General features: G+C 63.8%; 3 protein-coding genes across 3 annotated transcripts; all 3 read left to right on the top strand.

The window, feature by feature from the left end:
• Positions 1–668: 668 nt before the first annotated feature.
• SPAG5 (sperm associated antigen 5) lies at positions 669–7,033 on the top strand. Its single transcript, XM_061363254.1, has 20 exons — positions 669–677; positions 799–2,225; positions 2,315–2,507; positions 2,791–2,910; positions 3,005–3,097; positions 3,189–3,323; positions 3,420–3,513; positions 3,586–3,700; positions 3,794–3,875; positions 4,235–4,368; positions 4,658–4,823; positions 4,930–5,110; positions 5,300–5,371; positions 5,484–5,607; positions 5,770–5,881; positions 6,106–6,186; positions 6,272–6,415; positions 6,534–6,596; positions 6,677–6,757; positions 6,850–7,033. The coding sequence occupies exons 1-20, from the start codon at positions 669–671 to the stop codon at positions 6,961–6,963; spliced, it is 3,540 nt and encodes a 1,179-aa protein (XP_061219238.1). The 3' UTR covers positions 6,964–7,033.
• Positions 7,034–9,197: 2,164 nt separating this feature from the next.
• On the top strand, positions 9,198–12,721 carry ALDOC (aldolase, fructose-bisphosphate C). The gene is made up of 9 exons (XM_061363443.1): positions 9,198–9,346; positions 10,055–10,174; positions 10,271–10,482; positions 10,565–10,619; positions 10,690–10,850; positions 11,186–11,269; positions 11,358–11,532; positions 11,620–11,819; positions 12,238–12,721. Exons 2-9 carry the CDS (start codon positions 10,063–10,065, stop codon positions 12,331–12,333), a joined length of 1,095 nt encoding a protein of 364 aa, XP_061219427.1. The 5' UTR covers positions 9,198–9,346; positions 10,055–10,062; the 3' UTR covers positions 12,334–12,721.
• A 309-nt stretch (positions 12,722–13,030) lies between these two features.
• PIGS (phosphatidylinositol glycan anchor biosynthesis class S) lies at positions 13,031–16,588 on the top strand. Its single transcript, XM_061363253.1, has 13 exons — positions 13,031–13,132; positions 13,175–13,256; positions 13,345–13,484; positions 13,550–13,661; positions 14,033–14,122; positions 14,226–14,317; positions 14,465–14,663; positions 14,930–15,072; positions 15,165–15,279; positions 15,434–15,579; positions 15,678–15,778; positions 15,974–16,184; positions 16,258–16,588. Exons 1-13 carry the CDS (start codon positions 13,031–13,033, stop codon positions 16,531–16,533), a joined length of 1,809 nt encoding a protein of 602 aa, XP_061219237.1. The 3' UTR covers positions 16,534–16,588.
• Positions 16,589–17,346: the final 758 nt, after the last annotated feature.

Below are 17,346 nucleotides of genomic sequence, written 5' to 3'. Positions count from 1 at the left end.
CCGTTGTACCTCTCCCGCGGGAGCAATAAACCCGAGAGCCGCGGGCACCGCTGCGGGTGCGTCCTGCGGGGGGACGCGGGTCCGGGGGAAGCACCGGGGACCGGGGGGGGGGAACCGGTCCCGTTCCCCCAGACGGGTCCCGGCGCTCGGCGCTGCGCAGCGCGGGAGGGGGGAGAGGCGTGGAGGGGGCGTGGCGTGGTGGGGAGGCGTGGTCTCGCCCTAAGCTCCGCCCATAACCGCCTCACCCCGCGGCGTGACGCGTGCGCTGAGCAGCCAATCAGAGCGCAGCGTGGGTTTTCAAACCGGCGGCGGCGGCGGCGTACGGGAGGCGGCGGGACCGGGCCTGGGACCGAGACGGGGACCGGGAGCGGGCCTGGGACTGACCGGAGCGGGGCCATGCGGGCCGCCAAGACCCCCGATGTGAGTGCGGGCTGGGGGGAGCCCCGAACGGGGCGGGCCGGGGCTCTCGGTCTGTGTCTGTGTCTGTGCGTGTGCACGGGGGGGGCTGTGCCGCCGGTGACCCCCGGTGCTCCCCTCCCCTCCCATCCCCTCCTCCCCAGGCGCAGCAGCGGCCCCGGCGCACCCCCCTGCAGGAGCTGCGGCTGCAGCCGGGCGCGGAGCGCACCAGCCTCACCCCGCTGCTCCACCGCCTGCGGCTCAAGATCGGGATGGGACGGGTTAACGGGAGGGGGTGTTGGGGGGGTGATACTGGGATCGTTGGATGCATTGGGGTGGGGGTAATGGGGAGGTTGGGGTGCTGGGGACCCACTCTGACCCCTCCCTTCCCATCTCCTGTAGGACCATGACTGTGCCACCCCAGTGCCCTGCACCCGTGGCCCCCGCAGCAGTGTCACCCCCGTGCCTTGTGCTCTAGGACCCCCCAGAAGTGCTGTCCTGCCTCCCCCCCGCAGCAACGCTCTACTGCCTTGCACCCCAGGGCCCCCCAGCAGCACCATCCCGGAGGCCCCTGGGACTCCCACCCTAGGTCCCAGTGTCTTGGAGCCTCCCAGGACTCCCACCCTGGTGCCCAGTGCCCCTGAGCCCCCCAATTGCCCCAGCCCAGAGCTCCCTGGCAGTTCCACCCCAGAGCCTCCCAGCAACACTGTGGAAGCACCCCTGGACAGCCCTATCCCATGGCCCAGCAACCTAGAGCTTCCCAGTAGTCCCCCCCCAGATCCCTGCATCCTGGAGCCCCCCAGCAGTCCCACTCCAGCCCAGCTCAGCATCATCAGCTCGGTGCCTTGCACCCCAAACTCTCCAGACAGCACCACAATAGCACCCTGCACCCCTGGGCCCTCAGGCAACACCAGTTCAGATTCCTGCACCCCAGGGCCCCCCGGCACTACCTCCACCCCGCAGGAAGGTTCCTTCCATGGGTGGCAAGTGGCACCCTCTGACTTCTCCTGCAGCCCCTTGGCCCCTGAGCCCCCATCCGGAGATGAGGGTGCTGGTTCCCTGCCTTGCCAAGACACCCCTGAGGAAGCCAAGTCCCCATCCCCTGCCCCACAAGAGCAGGGATCCCCCGCATCCTCTCCCATTGAGGCAGGCAGGTCAGAGCCTGCTGCACTGGAGGGAAGAGAGACCCCCATCCCCTCGCCCGAGGTGGCCTTGGGTGCTGTGTCCTGGGTGCTGCCATTGGTGTGGCTGGAGAAAACCCTCAACTCCTCATCCCTGATGGAGTCCCTGCGGCACAGCTTAACCCTGCCACGGCGGGACATCGGCACCAACGTCACCCCAGTGCCCATTGCAGTCACTGGTACCAGCATCACCCCAGCGCCCATTGCAACCACTGGCACCAACATCACCCCAGCGCCCATTGCAACCACTGGCACCAACGTCACCCCAGTGCCCATTGCAGTCACTGGTACCAGCATCACTCCTGCGCCCATTGCAACCACTGGCACCAGCGTCACCCCGGTGCCCGCCGCAACCACTGGCACCAGCGTCACCCCGGTGCCCACCGCAACCATTGGCACCAGCGTCACCCCGGTGCCCACCGCAATCACTGGCACCAACGTCACCCCAGTGCCCATTGCAACCACTGGCACCAGCGTCACCCCAGTGCCCGCCGCAACCACTGGCACCAGCGTCACCCCGGTGCCCACCACAGTCACCGGCACCTTCATGACCCCACGGGACCTGCGGGAGAGCAGCACCAACACATCCACGGGTCCCCCTCCCTGTGCCAAGGACAGCGCTGCCGAAACAGACTCCCTGCTCTGGCAGTAAGTGTGGGTTCGAGCATCCCCTGTGGGGCAGGGCTATGGCATCATGGGCTGTCCCTACCCCAAGCCCTCTCTCTCTCTGTCCCCAGCTGTCCCCGGGAGCAGCTGAAGTCCCTGCCACGGGCAGAGCTGGAGGGGCGGCTGGAGAGCACCCTCATCATCATCGAGGCCCTGTCGCTGCAGCTGCGGGGCTGGACCGAGACCCAGCGGTCCCTGCCTGGTGTGGGGCCGGCCGAGCAGAGGGATGCGTTCACCCAGACCGATGTCACCCACCCTAAAGGGGTAAGAGTCCTCACTGGGGAGGTGCCACCCTGCTCCCTGCAGCACTGGTGGGACCGTGGCTCCGCAGCCCAGTGGAGTGGGAGTAAAGCACCCAGCATCATGCACCCAGTGCTGCTCCCACTGCGTTATCTCGCCTGGCTCAACCCGCTGAGCTTGCTGGATTCGATCCCTTTGTGCAGGGAAGCATCCCTGGCACACGTTGGGGGCAGGATGGGAGGGTCACGGTGAAGCAGAGGAGCAGGGCTGGTGCAAAGCCCCCTCTGCTTTGCCATGGTGCCCTTAGGAGGAGGAGATCTACCGCACCCTCTACCTCGAGCTGCGGAGGAGGACGGATGCTCTGCAGCGGCAGCGGGGAGCGGAGCAGGACCTGCACCGGGAGCTGAAGACGGCTGTGGAGGCCATGGTGTGTGATGGATGTGTGCTGTGCCATGAGGCACAGAGTGGGTGGATGTGGAGTGTGCTCAGCCTGAGCATCGGTGTCCTTGTCCCTTCCCCAGGAAACCTGGAGCAGGCAGCGCCTCCTGTTCCAGGGCCTCGTGGATGCCTCTTTCCAGAGCCTGCAGGATGAGCAGAGAGCACTCACCCAGAAGGTGGGACCCTGTGGGGCCGGGCTGGATCCCTTCCCCATGGATCTGGAAACCCTGGCACATCCCCCATACCCATCACTGCCTCCTTTCGCAGTGGGAGCAGGCGAGGGCCCTGGTGTCCCGGTGCCAGGCCCTGCTGGAAAGGGTTCCCAGCAAGCTGCAGAGCTGCCTGGAGGAGCGGGATGCCATGAGGCAGCGAGCGGATGAAGCCCTCCAAGCCAAGCAGGAGGTAGGGTGTTCCTTTGTGCTGGCTGGCCCCAGGCATGGGGTGATTTGGGGGTACCCCATAGGGAAGAGCATCCCAGAGCGCACCGTGTCTCTGCAGGCATCTCGTCAGCTGGAGGAGACCTCGGCGGCCCTGCAGGACACAGCGGCTAAACTGGACCAGTTGACAGTGGCCAACTCACGCCTCAGTGCAGGTATGGGTGATGATGTGGGGCTGGAGCTGCCCCTGTATCCCCCCCCTACACTGAGAGCTCTGCCCCTTGCAGACCACAGCTCCCTGGTGACCAGCATGGCCAGCCTGGAGCAGGAGCGGGATGCACGGCAGCGGGAGCGGGATGCACTGCAGCAGGAGAATGAGAAGCAGCGGGAGGAGATGGCCTGGTGGGTCCGAGCCCTGGGGCAGGGCATTGGGGTGTGTGTATTGTGTGTGTGTGTGCCCCTATAACCACCCCATATCCCACCCCATCCCTGCAGGCTGGCGCGGGAGAGGGAAGTGCTGCAGCGGGAACGCGATGGATTGTGCCAGGAGCTGCAGGAGGCAACCGAGTGCCGGGAGGTAGGAGCTGCCTGACCCTGCCCACGCCATCACGCGCTGCCAGCTCCCATCATGTCCTCAATGGGGATGCTGGAGGCTGGCCAGGAGCAGGATTAGCCCTTCCATAGCAGGGGGGTGAGGGTGGTTGGCTTCCTGCACGTAGTGCAGCAGTGATTGCTGGGATGGGGGGGGCCGGGAAGCTCTCCAGGATAGTTTTCCCACTGGATGCAGATGTGTTGTTGCCCCCCCCAAACTGCCCTATGGCCCTGCTGGTCTCCAAGGGTGAATTACCCCTGATATGAAACAGTACCCTGAGGAATAGGAACTGTTCCAATGGATCCCCTCATCCATGGCTGTGTCCCCCCATCCTCCTCTTGCAGTTCCTGGAGCAGGAGAAGCAAATGTCCCGCACTCAGCTGCTGGAGGTGGAGGCCAGGCTGAGGTCCGTGCTGGACACGCTGCAGGAGCGCAGCCAGCAGCACGAGGAGCTCATGGATTCCCACCAGCGCCTGCGGTACTGACCCCGCTGTGGACACTGCTTGAACCCCTCTGGTTTGGGGGAATCGAGCCCCTTTTGGAGGGTGGGGGATGCAAAGCGGGGCATGGCTCTGGTGGGGTCACCCAGGGGGGTGGAAGGGGCTGTGGGAAAGGCTGGTACACCCCATCTTGGGGGGGGAAACTACCTAAATCCATGAGGTTTGCATCACCTCTGGGTCACGGTGGGAGGCAGGCATGGGAAATGTCCCCATCCCACACTGAGGAAGGGGAACGCTGCTCCCACTGAGGTTGATGCCATCCCGCAGGGAAGAACGGGCTGCCCTCAGCAAGGAGCTGGAGAGCACCAAGGCTGAGCTCCTCGACTTGCAGCTTAAGAGGAACAAAGTCTCCTGGTGCTCCAAGGACATCGTGGAGAGCAAGATGCGGCTGCAGGAGCTCGCTGAGTGCCTCAGGGCTGCTCTGCAGGAGGAGGTGGGAGCTTTGCCTTGGGGGTGGCCTGAGGAGCAGGCAGGCACCCCATGCTTCGAGCCCCCCATTGCCATGGCAGAGCTCTCATTGCTCTTCCTCCCCTCTGAAGGATGATGGTGGTGCTGCCCCATCAAAAAGCAGAGCCTGGACCCCGGTCCCACGTACCCCAGGCTGGCAGACCCCGTACCGTGTCCGGACCCCCGCCAGCCGCACACCGATGTTCCGGACCCCACACCGTGCCATAGGGAGCTCCTTTGTGGGCAGTGTCCTGAAAGCTGTGTGCGGGGAAGGTGAGCTGGTACCCGCTGCATGGCTGGGATGGGGATCCCTTCCTGTCCTCCATGGGAGAGCCCCCATTTCCCCTTGTAACAGCTTTGGGTTGGGTTGTGGCTCCACCAAGCATCCTGGGATGGATGTGAGCTCAAGTTGTGCTGCCTACAGCACACAAGGCACAGAGCATCTGCCCTCTCCTCTTGCAGATGCTGATGAAGCTGCTGGGGTTGGCAGTGCATTGACCAAGGACAAACCTGCCGCTACACCAAAGGCAATAGGTACCGGGGCTGTCACCCTGCCCTGGGCTCTGCATAGGGGATGCTCAGGATGCCTCCCTGCTTGGCTCTGTGTCCCCTGATGCTCTCTCACGGGTCTCTGCCCTGCCCACAGAGCCTGAGGATGGTTTGCTGGAGAGTGTGAAGCAGCTGAGGTCCGTGGTGTCCGACCTCACCATGCTGAGCTGCCGCATCCAGGACCTGGAGCAGAGCGAGTTCAAGGCACTGCAGACAGAGATGTGAGTTCAGTGGGGCTCGTCTGCAGGGAATGGCCATGAGCAGCCTTGCTCCTGCCCCAGCCCTGGGTTTTCCAGCTGGTGGGATGCTCAGGAGGGGGTTTGGTACCCGGCACCGTGCTCGGATGTGATCCCCATCCCCTCAGCACTGGTGTCCTCCCCCAGCTCCAACCTGCAGCTCCATTTGGAGACGGTGACAACGGAGAGCCAGGAGAAGATCGATGCCCAGGCTGCCACCATCGTCAAGCTGAACAAGGCGCTGAGGGGCAAGCTGGAGGTGAGCTGGTGCCAGAAGTGGGCCAGCGCTCAGGCCAGGGCAGAGCCAAACTGGGACAGGCGCTGATCTAGGACACGGAGGAATCTGGGTGACCGGCTCCGGAGGTGCCCCATGGGTGCTCCGGGCTCGTCTGACCTGGAACAGGACAAAACCTGCTCCCTTCTCGGGCACTGAGGGCACCCAGGGCCAGGCACTGCCTGACCCTGCTCCTTCCCTCTCTGCAGAGTGAGAAGGAGCTGCAGGACGTGGTGAAACAACAGGAAGAGAAGATGCTGCAACTCATCGACAAGAGTGGGGAAGTCACGGTGTGTGATGGGGGCCGTGCCGGGCTGCGTGCCCCGGGGGTGCAGGCTCCAGGACCCCCCTCTCAGCACCTCCTTTCCCTCATAGAGTCTGAAGGAAGAGGTTTTCCATCTGAAGCGCTCGCTGCAGCGCGCAGAGACCGAGGCCAAGGTGCTGTGGGAGGAGATGAGGGAGCAGAGACCCAAGGAGGATGCTGTCCATGTGCAGGAGCGAGTGCTGCAGCAGCAGGAGGTGAGGCTGGTGTTTAGGGGGGGTGTCTGCTGTTATGTCCCCATCCTACAGGACCCCATGGACAGGGCCCCCCCCACCTTGGTTCTTGCCCCACAGTGATGCTTTGCTCTTGTTGTAGATAGGCAAACTGCGGCTGCTGCTCCTGGAGAAGGTGGAGGAGAACCAGCGGCTCTCGGATAAGGTATGGGGGAGCCCTGGGTTTAGTCCCCTATTCCCTGAACAGCTTTAGGTCAGGTTCCTGACACCCATCTCCCACCACAGTTCCAAGGGCTGGAGCTGCAGCTCCATCGCATCCAGAAAGTGCTGAGGAGGCACGAGGAGATGCAGGAGAAGATGAAGGAGGTGAGGCTTGTTCATTGCTCTCACCCTTGCTGTGACTGCAGCTCCACCATCCCTCATCCCAACACTGTCCCTAACGCTGCTGCCATCCCCAGGTCCTGGTGCCTGTCCCTGATGTGGCCGTGGCGTGCCAGGAGCATCCCAGCCTGCTGCGGTACCTGGGCTTGAAGCCGGAGAGTGTCAGCAAGGAGGCTGCGGAGCCGCTATAGCCCCTGGGGTTGAAACCTTCCCCTGGTTAATGCTGTAATTATTTATTGAATAAAGTTGTGTTGGCATTCACCCTGCCCCGTGTGCTGGATGCAGGAAGCTCCCAGTGCCCTGGGTGGGGATAACTGGTCCGGCTTGTGCCGCCTGCTCCCGCTCCATCCCTGTCACGGGGCCATGGGCACGGCTCCCTGCCACCCCAGGGCCTCTCCTGCTTGGCAGGGAACAGGCACCGTGTTCCCCAGGCAGCAGCACGGCTCCTCCTCCTGCCCTAGATTCCCTCTGTTGCCTCCCTCCTGCCTCCCCACTGCGGGGGGACCCAAGGCTGGATCCGGCACCTCCAGCATGGGGGGTGTGGGGATGGTTTTCCCCATTCCCAGTGTGCCTCTGGCATGAAGCAGCATGGAAACAATGGTTAGGGTTGGAAAGGACCTGAAGATCATCCAGTTCCAACCCCCTGCCATGGGCAGGGACACCTCCCATGAAACCATGTCACCCAGGGCTCTGTCCAACCTGGCCTTGAGTAGGGATGGGTCATTTACTTCTTTGGGCAACTCGTTCCATGGTCTCACTGTTGCACTTCCTCCTTGTTCCTAACCTGACCTTCCTCTGTTCCAGTTTAAACCTGTTTCATCAGGTCCCATGGACTTGTGCACATTCAAGTTTCTAACATGATCTCGAACCTGATCTTTTCCCAGTCCCTGCTTCTGCCTTCCAAGACTTGAGCAGCGTGGTCAAAGCATTGTGAAGATTCATTCCTCAAATCCAGGGTCACCAGTTCCCCCGTTTCCTCCTGGAGAAGGCCCACGTTACCCCAAGCCTTCCTGTCGGGAGCAATACACCTATAGGAGCCCTTCCTGTTATCTCAGATATCCCTGGCCAGACCCACTTCTATCTGTGCCTGACCTCATCCGCAGCATCCCCTGGGTGCTGTGAGAGCTGCCAGCCAAGCACTGGGAGCTCAGCCAGCTCCTGCTCCCAGCCCTCCCTTGTCCCCTGCTGCTGCTTGGGGGGCTCCCTCGGGGGGTCCCCTGCTCCCAGCACGGTTTCATCCTCATCTCCCTCCTTCCCTTACCGGGGCATCTCCTGCGGGATGCCCCTCCCGGTGTTCCCGACCCCAAGGATGCTCCTTGTCACCACAGGGGGACCAGGCAGCGCCTCCCTCCCTTGTCACAGCCCAAAATAGCAGCGTTCCAACAAGTGCTCTGGTTTTTAATGGCCCGTTTCTCCATGCCTGGAGGGGGGGGATATGACATTCCCCTGCCCTCTGCCGCAGCCCTGCGCCCTTGTCTGGGCCGGGTGTCGCAACACCCAGGGTGCTGGCACCTTTATTCACCCTTGCACCCAGGAAACGGAGGTGTTCAGGGCTGCCGTTCTGTTCACTGGGTGTGTAAATGGTTCACGGGGAAGCAGCGCTCGCTGCTTCCTCATTGAGTCCCTCCCTTCGGTACGGGGTGGGATGCAGCCCCCCCTATGCCAGGCTGGCTGGAGCTGGGATGCAGGGGGAGATGCGCTCCTATTCCCGGGATTAGGGCCATGCAGGAAGCATGAGCCCTCCTTTTACGGCTGGGATTCAGCAGAGCCGGGCACTGGCAGCCGGCCCGGACGCTGCTATTGTCCCTGCTCCGTATCCCGGCGGCTTTGGGGGGGCTGAGAACCCCCCCACACCCTGGCCTGTGCTGCTGGGGCTTGGGGTCTCAATGGGGTGGCACAGGTGGGTCTTTGGTCCAGAGGTGATGGGGAAGGACCCTGCTACAGCTGATGGTGGTTATGGGTAGGGGGGGACAGTGGGGTCCCTGGTCCGGAGGTGCAGGCTTCTAGTTGATAGTAAGATGGCACACAGTGGGGTCCCGAGCCGGAGGGTGGAACAGGGGGGTCCCTGCCTTTGGGGTGCTGAAGGGAAGGTCCCTGCTTGTAGGTGACAATGGTAATAAATGGGGTACAGAGGAGTTCTTGGCCTGGAGGTGATGAGGGGGAATTTTCGTGCCTGTATCTGACAGTGGTAATGGGTGAGCACAGGGGGGTCCCTGCCTTTGGGGTGATGAGGGGATGGTCCCCACCTGTAGCTGACAGCGATAACAGGGGGGCTGCGGAGGTCCCTGCTCCGGAGGTGATGGGGAAGGTCCCTGCCTGCATCCCACAGCGGCACCGGGGGGGGGGGCACATCGGGGTTGTAGCCCCGGGGCCCCCATCACGGGGGTTGTGGCCAGCGGGGGGGTGTGCGGGCGGCGGCGGGGGGGGGGGGGGGGGCGGGGCGGCGGGCCGGGGGGCCGGTCCTGCCGGGTGCCGCCCCGCCGGTCACGTAGCTCTGCGGCACCGCAGCCCCATTTACCGCGGGGCCGGAGCGCGCAGCCCGCAGTCCGCGTTCGCCGCCGCCCGCCCTGCACGGTAACGGGGGGGAACCGGGAGAGCGGGGGTGGTGGTGGTGGTGGCGGGGGGGGGAGACCCCATCCGTGGGACCCGGCTGCAGTGGGGCTACGGGATGGATCCGTGCGACTCCATCGGGCAGGGGTTGGGGGGGCTCCGGAGCGGAGGGACCCCGGGCAGGGGGGTGCTGTTGGATGGGGGGAGCCCGGAGCCAGCCCTTGCGCTGGCGCAGCCCGAGCCCAGGCGGTGCTGCTGGGGATCATCGCCCAGCTGGGAACGCACCGGGCCCGGACGGCGCCATCCCCGGGGTACCCCAGACCTCGGGGTACCGCAGATCTCAGGCAGTGCCACCCCTTGGGTCCATCCCTCCCTTCCCAGGTAGCGCCGTTCCCGGCGCGTTTCCGCCTCTCCCTTCCCCAGTGTCCCCATCCCCGCGCTGCCGCCGTTCCCCGCGGGGTACCCCCGGCTCCGGGGTGTCTCCATCCCCGCTCCCCCCCCGTGTCCCGTCGCTGCCCCGTGGTGCTGCGCTCCCTCAAGATGGCTGGGCTGGGGGCGGGCGAGCAGGCAGCAAAATGGCTGGGAGCATCCACGAGGCCCGGGGGTGAGGGCAGCCGCCTGCTGATGCAACGCGACCGCCTCGTTGTTGGGGGGGGGGGGGGTCCCCCGTTACCGGTGTCAGACGGAGGTGCCGCCCCGTCGGTGCGTGACTCAGTGCCCGTGTGCTCGCAGCCGCCACCATGACGCACCAATACCCCGCGCTGACGGCCGAGCAGAAGAAGGAGCTGTCGGACATCGCGCTGCGCATCGTGGCCCCGGGCAAGGGCATCTTGGCTGCTGATGAGTCCGTAGGTCAGTGGCTTTGGCTGGGGGGGGGGGGGAAGCCGTCCCGTCACCCCTTCTTCCTCCATTGCACCCGAGGCTGATGAGGGTGCTGGGTGCCCGCAGGGAGCATGGCGAAGCGCCTCAACCAGATCGGGGTGGAGAACACGGAGGAGAACCGCCGGCTGTACCGCCAGATCCTCTTCAGCGCCGACAGCAGGGTGAAGAAATGCATTGGGGGGGTCATCTTCTTCCATGAGACCATGTACCAGAAGGCTGACGACGGAACCCCCTTCGTGCAGATGATCAAGGATAAGGGCATCGTCGTGGGCATCAAGGTGTGGGGGGTGTCCGGTGGGTTTTGGGGGTGCTTGGAGGGTGCTGGTGGGGCTCAGCGCTGCTGTCCCCTTCTCTCTACAGGTAGACAAGGGCGTTGTGCCGCTAGCCGGGACCGATGGCGAGACCACCACGCAGGGTAGGTGCAGCAGGTAATGGGATGGGTGCTGTGGGGTTTGGGGCTGTGGGGCTGACACGCTGCCTGGCAGGTCTGGATGGGCTGTCGGAGCGTTGTGCCCAGTACAAGAAGGATGGGGCTGACTTTGCCAAGTGGCGCTGTGTGCTGAAGATCAGTGACAACACCCCCTCTGCACTCGCCATCATGGAGAACGCCAATGTCCTGGCCCGCTATGCCAGCATCTGCCAGCAGGTATGTGTCTGTGGCCAGGCATCGCCCCACAGGATGGGCATTGACCCATAGGATGGGTGTTGACCCCACAGATCCGTGGGGCTCGGCATTGCCCCTGTGCTTGGGTATCACCCCATGGAGTTGGACATCAACCCATGGGCTAGGCAGCACTGCATGTGGATGGACACTGACCCCCAGAACCAGGCATTGCCCCATGGGGTGGGCATCACCCATGGGATCAGGCATGGATTCATGGAAAGGGTGGGCATTGAGGCTTGGGGCTGAGCATCCCACCCTGGGTACAGTCATTGGTCCCCATGGGGTTATCCATGATGGCATCTGCATGGTGTTTGCAGAACGGCATCGTGCCCATCGTGGAGCCAGAGATCCTGCCTGATGGTGACCACGACCTCAAGCGATGCCAGTACGTGACGGAGAAGGTGAGTGTTGGGGTGGGCAGCAGGGCAGGCAGGTACCACGCTGTGCTGTGCTGTACCAGAGGGACTCCATGCTGCCTGTCCCCACTAGGTGCTGGCAGCTGTCTACAAAGCACTGAGCGACCACCATGTCTACCTGGAGGGCACCCTGCTGAAGCCCAACATGGTGACCCCTGGGCACTCCTGCCCCACCAAGTACAGCCCTGAAGAGATCGCCATGGCCACTGTCACTGCCCTGCGCCGCACCGTGCCCCCCGCAGTGCCAGGTACCAGCACCAGGACATGGTGGGGACCAAAAGGGGGATGGATGCTCTGCAGCCCCTCATAGTGAGCCATAACCCCGCTGTCTGCAGGTGTCACCTTCCTGTCCGGGGGTCAGAGCGAGGAGGAGGCTTCCATCAACCTCAACGCCATCAACACGTGCCCGCTGATGCGGCCATGGGCTCTCACCTTCTCCTATGGGCGGGCGCTGCAGGCGTCGGCGCTGAGCGCCTGGCGCGGGCAGAGGGACAACGCCACCGCTGCCACCGAGGAGTTCGTCAAGCGCGCAGAGGTGATGGGGTGGCACCAGGAACGGTCCCCTTGGGACAGGGGATGGGAGGGTGATGGGAGACACCGAGGGCTGTGCCCCGTAGGACAAGGGATGCTGTGGTCCCCATGGAGGGGATGCAGCGTTGTGTCCGTGGGGGACAGTGAGAGTTTGGTCCCCATGGGAAAATGGGGATGCCAAAGGCTGTGTCCCCATGGGTGACCTGGGACATTGATAACTGGGTCCCTATGGGAAGAGTGATGCCAAAAGCAGTGTCCCATGGGGTAAGACGGGTTCCACCTGATGAGATGGGGGATGCCAAGCGCTCTGACCCCATGGGAGGAGGAGGCCAAGGGCTGTGGTGTTACAGGGGACCCCAAGGGCTGTGTCCCTATGAGCTGGGGGGACCCGTGGCGGTCACTGATGTCTCCTCTCCCTGCAGGTGAATGGGCTGGCGGCGCTGGGCAAGTACGAGGGCAGCGGGGACGACTCGGGGGCCGCCGGGCAGTCCCTGTACGTGGCCAACCACGCTTACTGAGCCCCTGCGTGCACCCCAGCGGCCCCCTCCCCGCCACCGCTCACACCCCGCTTCCCCCCCAGCCACCCAGGGGAGCCGCCACGCGGGGAGGGGAAGGGGAGCGTGCCCCACGGACCGGCCCCATAGAGATGAAATGGGGGTGGGGGGGGCTTTGGTTCTACCAGGCCCCCTTGAAGGGAAACACCCGGGTGCCCCTTTTTGGTGTGGGGGGCTCCGGCCAGGCCGCGTGGGTTGGGGCAGGAGGGGAGGTTTGGGGGGGGGAGTGCCCCTGCCCTGCCGTAGCTTCGCAGTCCCGGTTGCTGCCGCCCTCGGGGCTCCTGTGTTGTGTTCGCCATTGTGCACCCCATGTGTACCAAATAGCCTAACAGCGAATAAACGGTAGAGACAGCGCCGCGCCGCCTCCTCCCTCGCCGCGAGGCACCGGGGCACCGTGCGCGGCCCCATCGCGGGCTGCCCCGTCCCTCTGGGCTGTGCTCACACGTGCAATGAGCTGTGCCCGGTCTCAGCCCACACACACACACACACAGCGGGGCTATGGGAGCCCGAGGGCTGTGACGGGGTGCTCGCTATGGGGGGGGTGAAGATCCCGTGGGACGCCTCTGCCCCTCCGCTGCCCCGTTTCCTGCCCCATTCGCAACCGCGGTGCTCAGACGCCCACAGGGGCACCGCTTGTCCCTCCGCAGCACCCATAGCGGCCATGCCGCCAAACCACGCCTCCTCAGACCCACTTTCACACTCTGATTGGTCTTTTTACCTGCCTGTCTACGCCGCCGCTCCCCGATCTCCACGCTCATTGGCTGTTTTAAGGAAATGGAGCTCTGAATGGCTGGGTTTGACATAGGCACCGCCCCGTCGGCTGAGACAGGAAGGGAAGATGGCGGCGGCGGCGGCGGCGGCGGCGGTGCTGGCGGCGGATGAAGCAGGTACCGGTATCCTCGATCCCCGATGGCTGTGTTCGGCCCCGGCCCCGGCCCCTCTCGCAGGACCCGGTGCTGAGCTCTGTCCCCGCAGAGCGGGCGCGGGGCCGTCGGGCCGCGCTGTCCTTCGCGACCATCGCCGTGGTGCTGGGGCTGCCGCTGTGGTGGAGAACGACCGAGACGTACCGCGCCGCGCTGCCCTACGGCGACATCGCGGGGCTGGGCCGGCTGCCGGTGAGTGAGCGCCGGGAGCGGGGCTCCGCGGGGCTGCGGCTCGGGCTGACGCTGCCGCCGCTCAGTTCCAGCTCTCGGTGCCCGTCTCTGTGGTGTTCGCGCCGGGGTCGCTGCCCCGGGACCTGCTGCGGCCGCTGCCGTTCAGGGACGTGCAGGAGATGGAGATACCGGTGAACGGTGAGAGCTTGCGGGTGTCCCTGGGCCGACCGGCCCGCCTGGGGGGGGTTCGGCCTTCCTTCCATGCGGGGTCCCCACACACCAGCAGTGCCCGGTGCTGTACAGGGGAGGAATGGGGACAGCAACGTGCCCAGGGTGCCATAGGGAATAAACCGGCTCCCTTCCCTAGGGATAGGGCTAAAGGCGGGTGGGATGAGCCCTGGGTGGTGTGGGGCTGCCCTCCCAGATGAGGCTATGTGCCATGGTGGGTCACTCACCTGAGGTTGGTGCCCAAAGGATCCTGGGGTTGTCCCTTGTCCTTTTTAGTCCTATGAAGGAGCAGGGAACTGGGATTAATGGAGTCACTCAGGTTCTGTCCCCCTCCCTGTCAGTGAGAACCAGTGTCACGTCCTGCTATGAGATGCTCTATCGCAGCACCACGGCGCAGGAGGAGGCAGCGCTGGATGCGGCTACTGCACGAGGTACCAGGATGAGGGGCAGGGGGAGCAACCGCCTGCTTCAGAGGCTGTGGGATGGGGATTGGAGTGGAATTCCCAACCTTTCTAACGCCTCTGTCTTCCCCAGAGGCTGACGCTGCTCTGCACCCGCTGCAGGGCACCTCCTTGGGCTCTCTGACCATGTATGTGGTTCCTGAAACCTCCCCTCTCCTGCCTCAGGTAGGGAGCAGCACCCTGTGGTGCCAGCCTCTGCATGCTTCACCCCTCAAAGGGAGGCATCCATCCCCAGGCTGTCCCAGCAAGCACCACGGTGCTGTTCTCCACTGTGTTAGCAGGAGCCAGCCCCCATCCCTGCCCTTTTCCCAGGGGATCAATGCCTACGTGGGGAAGCACCGCAGTGCCCTGGTGAGGGCTGTGGGGACGCTGCCCGCCCTCCGCTCCCGCCTCCGGCAGCTCACTCAGGTGATGTCCTTCACTGCCAGCTCCATCACTGCTGCCCTCTCAGACCGTGTGCCCGATGGCCAGCCTGGCCCCGATGCCCGGAGGAGCTTGAAATCCAGCCTGGGTATGGATGTGACCCCGCAGCCCCACGCCCTGAGCTCTGTCTGTGGGGGACATCCCATTTGTGCTCTCCTTGTACCATCCCTGGGTGTCTTCTGCAGTCACAGACCCTCGGGTCTTCCCTTTGCCCTTGCTGTGTGCTGGAGCACTGGTCCATGAGCCCACTTTGGGTAGGAGCTTAAAGGATGGTGTCAGCTCCTACTGCTTTTGCCCTCAGCATCCACAGGCACTGCCTGTGCTGGTGCCTCACAGGCTCTGTGTCCTTGGCAGGGTACGAGATCACCTTCAGCCTCCTGAACCCCGACCCCAAGTCCCACGATGTGCACTGGGCCATCGAGGATGCTGTGAGCCGCTACGTGCAGCCCATCCTGGACAGACTGAGCTTGGTGGCCAACTTCTCTGTTGATTCACAGGTGAGGGCTGGGAGAGGCGATGGGGAGAGCCCAGCCCCACTGTCCCTGGGTGCCCTGGGACCTGCTGCTCTGCCTTTGCTGTGTGCCTGCAGATCCTGTACTATGCTGTCCTAGGAGTGACGCCGCGCTATGACAAGGAGTCCTCTAGCTTCCTCCTGAGTGCTCACAGCCTCCCACACGTCATCAACCCCGTGGAGGCCCGGCTGGGTGAGCACTGTGCTCCTGGCCAGGCTCTGCAACCCCAATGGCAATGAGGGTGACCGAGCAAGCAGTGCCTTGCTGTGCAAGGAGGAGCAGGGCTGGGTTCTTCTCTTACCATCCCCACCATCCAGGGGGGTTCTTTGACTCTGTCCCACTGCAGGCTCCAGCGCTGCCTCGCTCTACCCCGTGCTCAACTTCCTGCTGTACGTTCCGGAGCGCTCCCATTCTCCTCTGTACATCCAGGATAAGGATGGAGCCCCTGTGAGCACCAATGCCTTCCACAGCCCCCGCTGGGGCGGCATCGTGGTAAGGGGCCATTGGGGTTGCTGTGACGGGATGCTCGCAGTGCTGGTGGCCCTGCCAGCCCCAGGGCTCTGGTGCCTCACTGACACGTTCTCCTACAGGTTTACAATGTGGAAGCTCCTGCTTCCCCCCAGGCTTCCCTCCCTCTGCACGTGGATGTGGACATGGCACGAGTGATGGAGGTTTTCCTGGCCCAGCTCCGGTGAGGATGGTCTCTTCCCTCCCTAGGCCTCTGTGTGCTCCCATGGCACAGGTGGAAATCAATGGGGTTGGAGCCAGGCCATTAGGCACAGTTGAGCCCTGCTAGGACTGAATGAAGCAGGGGAAGGGAAGAGCAGGGAGCACGCGTGGGTCTGCAGGCTTGTGATGTGGGCTGGAACCTTCCCTTTTATCCCAGATTACTCTTTGGGTTATCTCGGGAAGAGCTGCCCCCAGAGTTCCTGCTGGAGAGCCCTGGGAATGAGGGGCTGGCTGACTGGGAGCTGGACCGCCTGCTCTGGGCACACACCGTGGAGAACATCGCCACCGTCTCCACCACCTTGACCTCGCTGGCCCAGCTCCTGGACAAGATTGGGAACATCGTCATCAAAGATGATGTTGCCTCTGAGGTAGGGCTGGGTGCTGCTGTGGGAGAGAGCCCGGGCTTCTCTGGTCCTGACCATTGGTGGTGTTCCCATGCAGGTGTACCGAGCAGTGGCCTCAGCACAGAGCGCCATGGACAAGCTGGCCGCAGGCCATCTGCACCCAGCCTTCCAGGCCAGCAAGGAGGCAGCCACCTCCTCGGAGCGAGCCTTCTTTGACCCATCTCTCCTCCATCTCCTTTACTTCCCTGATGACCAGAAATTTGCCATCTACGTCCCGCTCTTTCTGCCCATGGCTGTCCCCATCCTCCTCTCCCTGGCCAAGATCATCCGGGAGACCAGGCAGAAGAAGAAGGAGCCCACCAAGATGGACTGAGCCCATTGGCCTGGTGACCTGGCTTAGGGTTGGGGCTGTCCCTACCTCATGGAACCTGTTGGTATGGACCGGTGGTGCAAGAAGGTGCCCTTCAAGGTTGGGTGCAGCAGCTTGGCTTAGGCCTGCCATGGCCAAGCTGCAGGAGTGGGAAGAGGCTGCTTTGAGGGGTGGGAGATGCTCTGGATCGGCAGAGATCAGCGAGGAGGGGCCCTGTGCTCTGTTTGGAACAAGCTGCTCTGTAAATAAAGACAGAACCTCGGTTGTGCTGGGTGCCGGTGTGGGGCTGTGTGAATATCTCAGCTGTGTGTGTGCCCCCTTAGCCCCACTATTGACTTATGGGGTGTGGCTCCTGTCTTAGGGGTATTTACTCCAAAGCACTTGTTATGGGGGACAGTTACAAGATTCAGCTTTTGGAGGGTGGTTAATGGTGCCCATCTTGTTGATGGGTGGTGGGGCAGTTGATCTTAATGGGGTCTGGTTCGTGTGGTCACTATATTAGCCTGAGGCACTTATGGGGCTGTGTGAGATTATGGGGCTGATGTCACTGAACAGCCCTGAGGAGAAAGACTTGGGGTTATCGGTCCCCATGACCTGGCTTCAGTTTGTGCTTGTGCCCAGAGCCCCCCCACTGGATGCTGGGCTTGAGCAGCAGCTCAGGGAGGGGATCCTGCCCCTCTGCTGCACTCTGGGGAGACCCCCCCCCCCCTGCAGCCCTGATCCAGCTCTGGGGCAGCAGCACAAGGGGGATGTGGAGCTGCTGGAGCGAGGCCATGGAGATGCTGCGAGGGCTGGAGCAGCTCTGCTCTGGAGCCA

The sequence above is a fragment of the Neopsephotus bourkii genome, unplaced genomic scaffold, assembly GCF_033783945.1.
Source record: "Neopsephotus bourkii isolate Nb327-2 ecotype Australia unplaced genomic scaffold, CSIRO-AGI_Nbou_v1 NB_1154, whole genome shotgun sequence".
NCBI lineage: Eukaryota > Metazoa > Chordata > Aves > Psittaciformes > Psittacidae > Neopsephotus > Neopsephotus bourkii.
This window is presented reverse-complemented; position numbering and strand designations above follow the sequence as displayed.

What these genes read in the sequence shown, in the direction of transcription:
- ALDOC (XM_061363443.1), top strand. Translation starts at nt 10,063, where the DNA reads ATGACGCACCAATACCCCGCGCTGACGGCCGAGCAGAAGAAGGAGCTG. An exon ending in GCCAGTACGTGACGGAGAAG is followed by an intron (nt 11,270 to 11,357) that starts GTGAGTGTTGGG and finishes TGTCCCCACTAG; the next exon opens with GTGCTGGCAGCTGTCTACAA. An exon ending in CGTGCCCCCCGCAGTGCCAG is followed by an intron (nt 11,533 to 11,619) that starts GTACCAGCACCA and finishes CGCTGTCTGCAG; the next exon opens with GTGTCACCTTCCTGTCCGGG.
- PIGS (XM_061363253.1), top strand. Translation starts at nt 13,031, where the DNA reads ATGCCGCCAAACCACGCCTCCTCAGACCCACTTTCACACTCTGATTGG. An exon ending in GGATGCGGCTACTGCACGAG is followed by an intron (nt 14,123 to 14,225) that starts GTACCAGGATGA and finishes TGTCTTCCCCAG; the next exon opens with AGGCTGACGCTGCTCTGCAC. An exon ending in CCTCCCCTCTCCTGCCTCAG is followed by an intron (nt 14,318 to 14,464) that starts GTAGGGAGCAGC and finishes CCCTTTTCCCAG; the next exon opens with GGGATCAATGCCTACGTGGG.
- SPAG5 (XM_061363254.1), top strand. An exon ending in CGCTGAGGGGCAAGCTGGAG is followed by an intron (nt 5,882 to 6,105) that starts GTGAGCTGGTGC and finishes CCCTCTCTGCAG; the next exon opens with AGTGAGAAGGAGCTGCAGGA. An exon ending in TGCAGGAGAAGATGAAGGAG is followed by an intron (nt 6,758 to 6,849) that starts GTGAGGCTTGTT and finishes TGCCATCCCCAG; the next exon opens with GTCCTGGTGCCTGTCCCTGA.